The sequence below is a fragment of the Martes martes genome (assembly GCF_963455335.1).
Source record: "Martes martes genome assembly, chromosome: 5".
Classification (NCBI taxonomy): Eukaryota; Metazoa; Chordata; class Mammalia; order Carnivora; family Mustelidae; genus Martes; species Martes martes.
In genome coordinates, this window is record NC_137892.1 from 104665018 (window position 1) to 104672787 (window position 7770).

Genomic DNA, 7770 nt, shown 5'->3' on the forward strand with positions numbered 1-7770 from the left:
AAGTCCTCTAGGAATGACATGATTAGAAATAAGTTCCCACAGCGGGGCTTCGATTGGAAGGCATTTTACTTGTTTAAATATATTATTTTCTTAAGTAACAGGAGGACAAGGTTGGGAAACGGGAAAACAATCCCCTAAACTTCACCCCGACTCACCCCGGTTGTCCTTAGTAAGAACATATTCATGGACAAACATTACATTTTCTTCCAACCCCTCATTTCAGATTCCTCTCTGTCCCCGTACCCTCAGCATTGTGATACTGGGCGAGTAAATCGCTTCTCCTGGGGGAACCTGAGTTTTCCGCGCGTGCTGGTGACGAGGAAATGAGCGAAACGGACACACTTGTATACAAAGGCGCAGGAAGCCCCTTGCCGCCGGCCGCGGCAACAGAGGGGCGCGGGGCACTGGGGAGGGGGAGGGGCGGAGAGGCCACTGGCCCGCTGCCCGCTCTCCCAGCCGCTCGGATTCCGGAGGTCAGCGCTTGGCTGGCAGCGCGCCCGCCACCTCTCCTCCCCCCTGGGTCCGGAGAGCGGCGCAGGCCGGATCCCCGGGGACGCGCCAGGCGCAGGCCGGACGGCCGGACTGGGGCCCGAGCCAGCGAGCAGCCAGCGGATCCCGCTCCGAGGCGGATGACGTCTTCGCCTCTGGCTCCTCCGGCGCCAAGCCGGGCAGGGCGGGTGACGTCACCACACAGTCACGTGACCACCATTCAACAAACAACTCCCCTCCCCCTGCGCGCCCGCTTCTCCCCGCCCCTCCCCGCCCCCCCCGAGAGGCGGCATATAAACTGGTCCCCGCGGGCCGAGCTCGCTGCGAAGGACGCCGGGCTGTAATAGGTGTGAGTGGGGCCGGAGGGGCAGTCGGAGGAGCAGCAAAGAAGCCTAGGCGGCCGAGAGCCCCGCGCGACGCCTCCCTCACTCAGTCTAAGCGCAGTTTGGGGTTCGGCGCAGGGAGAACTAGGGTCGGGCTTTTCCTCGAAAGCCGCTGCCCTACCCTTGGCTTCCGAGGACAAAAGAGCACCGCGAACAGGCACGCTGGGGGCGCTAGGGCCGGCCATGGTCATGGAAGTGGGCTCCCTGGACGCCGGAGGCCTGCGGACGCTGCTTCGGGAGCGCGCCGCGCAGTGCCTGTTGCTGGACTGCCGCTCCTTCTTCGCTTTCAACGCGGGCCACATCGCCGGCTCGGTCAACGTGCGCTTCAGCACCATCGTGCGGCGCCGGGCCAAGGGCGCCATGGGTCTGGAGCACATCGTGCCCAACGCCGAACTGCGGGGCCGCCTCCTAGCGGGCGCCTACCACGCCGTGGTGCTGCTGGACGAGCGCAGCGCCGCCCTGGACGGCGCCAAGAGAGACGGCACCTTGGCCTTGGCCGCCGGCGCTCTCTGCCGAGAGGCGCGCTCCACACAGGTCTTCTTCCTCAAAGGTACGCCCTCGGGGAAGCTCTGGCGCCGCACACCCCCACCCCCGCCACGCCGCCTTGCCGCGGGACCCCTGGCCCTCGGCCCCTTCGGGCTGCCCCTCCTGGAGCGCGTGGGCACCCGAGCCCTATTCCGGGGACTTGTCGTTGGCTTTGTTTGGCTTTAAGAACAAAGACTTTGCTTGGGCCTCTCCGGGGTAAACTTCAGCCCTGGTTGGCGCGGGGTTGGTTGGATGAAGGTGCCCTGTCCCCGACGATACTAATGGAAACAAGTATGTCTCTTTGTCTTCCCAGGAGGATATGAAGCTTTTTCAGCTTCCTACCCGGAGCTGTGCAGCAAACAGTCGACCCCCATGGGGCTCAGCCTTCCCCTGAGTACCAGCGTCCCTGACAGCGCCGAATCAGGGTGCAGTTCTTGCAGCACCCCGCTCTATGATCAGGTTAGTAGGGGGCCTGTGCTGGGGGTGGAGGCAAAGGCCTGGAAGAGCAGTACTAGTGAGAATATCCAAAGTAACCTTTAAGTTTTTAAGGAGGGGGGGAGATACAGGGCTATTAATTTATCCCACGGTTAAGTAGTCTGATGGAGGGGAGGCTAATTGCTGACACTACAGAAATGAACTTGAGGCAAATGGGTTTAGTCCCCTATTTATTTATACTCTAACAACAGTGCTAAACATACCCGGTATCTACAACTGACTTTTCTAGCAGAGAGTTTTTGTGGGTGTGGGCACTGGCATTGACTTTGAGCAAAGCTTGACAAGTGTTGGATATTTCTGTATTTCAGGGTGGCCCAGTGGAGATCCTGCCCTTTCTGTACCTGGGCAGTGCCTATCATGCTTCCCGAAAAGACATGCTGGATGCCTTGGGCATCACTGCCTTGATCAATGTCTCAGCCAATTGTCCCAACCATTTTGAGGGTCACTACCAGTACAAGAGCATCCCTGTGGAAGACAACCACAAGGCGGACATCAGCTCCTGGTTCAACGAGGCTATTGACTTCATAGGTAAATGGACAGACAGATGCCTGGGACTTCTGCCTTGCTCCCCCCATTTTAGTCACCAAGCCCAACTCTATGGCAAGGAATTGAATGACATTCGCCTGAGCCTTTCTCCATACATTAACTGTCAGTCTGGTGTGGGCAACATCCCTGCAAAATAGGGATTTGATGTCCCATTCAACAAATTAGCAAACGGAGGCTCAGAAAATTGAATTGACTTAACTGATCCAAGATCAGTTGGCTTTGTGGAGATTCCTGGTATTGGTTTAAATCCCTTGCTGTTCTCTGCACAATGCTCACGTTGCCTCCACAAAGCACTGTGTGATGGCATGAGGTGATATTGCCATTCTCTGGATAGGACACACCCGTTTCTTAGGCACCCGCTGCCTGGGGTTGGGGTTGTTCCCCCAAGCTCTGGAGTAACTGGCCACCTTTTGTTTTCCAGACTCCATCAAGAATGCTGGAGGAAGGGTGTTTGTCCACTGCCAGGCGGGCATTTCCCGGTCAGCTACCATCTGCCTTGCTTACCTCATGAGGACTAACCGAGTCAAGCTGGATGAGGCCTTTGAGTTTGTGAAGCAGAGGAGAAGCATCATTTCCCCCAACTTCAGCTTCATGGGCCAGCTGCTGCAATTTGAGTCCCAGGTCCTGGCCCCACACTGCTCAGCAGAGGCCGGGAGCCCTGCCATGGCTGTGCTGGACCGCGGCACCTCCACCACCACTGTCTTCAACTTCCCTGTCTCCATCCCCGTCCACTCCACGAACAGTGCATTGAGCTACCTTCAGAGCCCCATTACGACCTCTCCCAGCTGCTGAAAGTCCACGGGAGGTAATCTCCACAACTCACTGGGGCTCTAGGCTCCTTGAGGAGAAATGCAATAACTCTGGGGAGGGTGCTTGTGAGGGCTGATCCTTATTTATTTAATTTCACCCCGAGTTCCACTGGGTTCCTAAGCAGTCATAGTGATGACGTCGCATCAAGATGTTTGCTGAACTCAGCACGTTCGGGACCAATATATATAGTGGGTACATCAAGTCCCTCTGACAAAATGGGGCAGAAGAGAAAGGACTCCATGTTTGAGCTGGTTTCTTTTTGCTTGCTCCTGTTTTTTTGTAGGAACTCTTCATGCTTGACATACCTACCAGTATTATCATTCCTGACGACACATACCTATGAGAATATACCTTATTTATTTTTGTGGAGGTGGTCTGCCTTCACAAATGTCAGTGTCTACTCCTAGAAGAACCAAATACCTCAATTTTTGTGTTTGAGTACTGTAATATCCTGTAAATACACCCTAAGCAGGTCTGTGTTCAGCACTGATGGAAAGCACCAGTGTTGGTTTTTTTTTTTAAGTTGCCAGCAGTTGTATGTTTGATTATTTATGAACTGAAATAATATATTTCTTCTTTTAAGAAGACATTTTGTTACATAAGGATGACTTTTTTTATACAACAGAATAAATTATGGCATTTCTATTGAAATCTCAATGGTTTTATTTCTTGTGCAGTCCCAACTAATCCCTCTCCCATGAGTGAACCAGAACCTGGACAAGGGCCTCACAAAGATGTATCTTGGGATCTGGTGATGGCTGGGTTACAAGGGAGGTAGAAACGTGTGACCTATCATGGAAAACCAGGTGCAGCAGCTGACCTCTGAGTATCAGATCCAGGTGTCCCCGTATTCCTACCACGTTACACAGGGAACCCAAGTGTTCCCAGAGCCAAAAGGAATGACCATTTGCTTGGGTTGCCTTTTTAAAATACTCTACCCAGGCTAATATAAAAAGCCACCCTCTTCTCTGAACTGTGCTAGAGTTATGAGGATGATGGTTTTCCAAAACACCACACATAAACGTGTTCCTGCTATGTGTAAGGTAGTGTGTGCTACCTGCTCCCCAAACAACTCAGCAGGACCCTTTTGCAGACAGAGATGCTGAGACCCAGCATAGCTAAGTGGCAGTGGGGGGAATCAGGGCCTCCATCTGTTTTGTTCCCTAATTCTATGTGACTTGCACTTTATCACTCCTCTCACGTGCCCTTTTTCTTTTTTAGTTTCTTTTCTTTTTTGCCTTTGAAAAGACCTTTATGAAAAGAATACGAAGCACTATGAGCGAATACAACACAGACAAATCACCTGAAATTCCCACCCCTCACCTGACCATTAAAGCTTTGCAATATATCCATGCTAGCATCTTTATATACATACACATATATATACATACACACACACATGTATTTATGTGTATATATATATACACACACACATACACATAATTTTCGGTAGCTGCCTCTAGGTCACTTGCTGGTCTGATTTCATAATTTTGTTGAAGATAGACAATCAAATCTGATTTGCTCTAGGGCAAGATTCTGGATTTTTACTCTTGTCGAACAGGCCAAAACAGAGAAGGTGTAATTGACTACCAACCCATAATCCAGTCTATAATGTTGAATTAAATAATAGTGAAGCTCTTGGGTTCCTGGCCCCTTAGCTCGGTCCCTACCCGCCCACTCCCCAACATGTTTCTGGACATAGTGATTTAGGAAGCAGAAAAGGAAACCTCCAGTAATGCCCCTGAACAGTGGTCCTGGTCCAGCCATGGTCATTTAAGGCCTTGACACACAATCAGTGACCTTGACCTTTTCCCACTGGTTCACCATCTGCCACTTGACTCTCATGGCCTGAAAGATCCCTGTGTTCTGAGTTCTAAGAACTTAGCCTGAGCTGGCAAGTTCATTTCCTTGGCTGGGCTTTCAATTGCAAGTGTGTTCACGCCTTTCAAAACAAACCGTACCCAGTGTTTTTATCAAACCCTAGAAATTTACTATGGCGAATATCTCCTTTCGTGGAAACATACCAGCAACTTCAGGTCCGCGGCAGATGCTGTGGCTGACTTCCCCGTGGGCTCAGGCCATCACTTTCTGCTTGGCAGGCACTGGCTGAAACAAAATTAATCTCCAGTGTGATCCATGCAGTGGAAAAATACAGCGGCTGCCTAAGGGAGCCACCAGTGAAAACAATTCTCTCACTTCTCCCAGTGCAAGCTGCTCTACTCCCACCAGCTCAGGAGAGCAGGGGTGATAACCCTCTTCATGTGTCTGATTCCTTGTCTTTGGGCCCTCTGGAGCATGTCATTTTGGGCCTGATACTGCTTTTCTTAAGGCGGGGGGGAGTACCTCATGATGAGGAGAAAGATGCTCAAACTATTTTTTTGGTAATTTTCATTAACATACAATGTATTATTTGTTTCAGGGGTGCAGGTCTGTGCACCATCAGTCTTATACAATTCACAGCACTCACCATAGCATACACCCTCCCCAATGTCCATCACCCAGACTCCGAGATTGAGTCTCTTATGGTTTGTCTCCCTCCCCGGTCCCATCTTGTTTCATTTTTCCCTCCCTTTGCCCCACGAACCTCTGCCCTGCCTCTCAAATTCCTCATATCAGATAGATCCTAATAATAATTGTTTTTCTCTGATTGACTTATTTTGCTTAAGATGCTCAAACTATTAAAATGTTTGTTTCTCAAGGGGAGATTGAAATAAAGACAAGGCCATCATTTAATTTTTGTAATGTGGTTATAATAGCTCTGTTTCAGAGCTAGCCCCATGTGCCAGGCTCTGTGCTAACTGCTTTACACACCTTCACATTAAACCTTTAGCGGCAACACCTATTTTACAGAAGAAGAAACTGAGGGTCAGAGAGAGGAAATGACATATCCAAGTTCATACAGCAAGTAAACAGCATTGCAGAGATTGGAACCTGGGTCTGAAAGAAGCTGGGAACCCAAGTCCTAGTTCCGTCCAAAAGACAGCTTGAGAGAGTGGGGAAGGAGTGAATGTTGTAGCCAACCAGTCATCAGCATGGTTCTACCACAATTCTGGGGTGGAAAAACTATTTATCATTTTTGGAAATGGGATAATATAACCTGCTTCATCTGTGAGGAGGAAATAGGCTCATGACTGTCAAGTGCCTGGCAGGAAGGGGGCCCTGGGGGTGCGTTAAGATCCCATTCCCCATTTCTAACAACTTCTGCAAGTTTTCTAATGTCAGTGTGCCCACCCTAAAATGACCAGTTTGCCCTGGATCTAATAAAATAGGTAAGATTCCTCCCAGCCTGAGAAGATGCATCAATGTATTCTTTATGCTTTTCTGTGGTTTCCCTTAGGATAATTCCAAGCCCAAACGCCTCCACCGCATCCATTCCTTTCCTTGGAATTTTGCAAATCGTAGTTCATTTGCCTCGGACTTGCAGCCTCCGGAGTCCATTTCCCTCCCTCCCTCCCCTCCCCTCCCCTCCCCTCCCCTCCCCTCCCCTCCCCTCCCCTCCCCTCCCCATCCAGGATGACATCATGGTGTGTACAGCTTTAAGATTATATAAATCTGTGATCATACAGTGGCCTCCGTCGCCATGGTAACGCGGAGGAGTTTCCCTTTTGTGAGGAAAGCTGTCATGTCACTTCCTGCTGCTGACAAATCAGTTTAGGAGATTAAAATAAAAGGGGGGCGGGGTGCGGGAGCCAGGCTCCGAGAACTGCTGGCTGTGGTGGTTTCTGGTTACCATACACAGAGGCAAACAAAGCCGAGGCCACGCGGGGGTAGCCCCGCCCAGCGCCAGGCCCGGACTCCGGTTTCCCACACCTTGCTGACCTGGCGGGGCCGGTGCAGCCAGGTCACCCTGGGATGTTTCCCTCCGCAGGTTGCCAACTGGGGAGCGGGTGGGAGGGCTGCCCACCTCTGGGGACTTTCTGGGGCTCTGTGGGGCCAACCGGCTGGAGAACAGCCTCTGGGTCCGGAGGAGCGTCTCCTCCGCTTAATCAGCTCAGAAGGTAGTTTCCTTCTCTGGAAAACAAAGGGGTGTGCACGGTGATAGCACCGAGCAGGAAAAGCTGCTGGGCTAAGGGAAATACCTTAAACGCACCTTTTTCTTGGTTGTGGTTTTTCAGGCTGAGCAGCTGGGCCACTCATTCATTCATTCATTCATTCATTCAACAGGTATTTACTGACACCCTAGGTGCAGGGACACTTTGGTGCAAGACAAGGTTCCTACTCTCCAGTAGCTAATAATGGGGGAGAGGAGAGGGCAATATATAAAGAAAATAATTAAGAAATAAGATGAAGATGAAGACTATGAAGGTGGAATAATGGAGGAGGAGCCTCCTTTAGATTTTGGTGATCAGGGAAGGGTGGCTGAGACCTGAGAGCTTCTTCCTGCTTGTGCATTTGATAGGTGAGCTGGAAAGAGTTCCCTGCCAGGAGGGTAGCAAAGACTTGAGGTTTGTGGGGAGAACCTTCATGGGCCACTGTATAGAACTCAAGCCTCAGAGTCGGCTAGACCTGAGTTCAAGTACTG

The 7770-nt window shown here is 51.0% G+C and overlaps 1 protein-coding gene across 1 annotated transcript; it reads left to right on the forward strand.

Moving 5' to 3' along the window:
• The first annotated feature begins 809 nt into the window (after positions 1 to 809).
• On the forward strand, positions 810 to 3903 carry DUSP1 (dual specificity phosphatase 1). The gene is made up of 4 exons (XM_080804587.1): positions 810 to 1422; positions 1711 to 1856; positions 2201 to 2420; positions 2860 to 3903. The coding sequence occupies exons 1-4, from the start codon at positions 1056 to 1058 to the stop codon at positions 3228 to 3230; spliced, it is 1104 nt and encodes a 367-aa protein (XP_080660713.1). The 5' UTR covers positions 810 to 1055; the 3' UTR covers positions 3231 to 3903.
• Positions 3904 to 7770: the final 3867 nt, after the last annotated feature.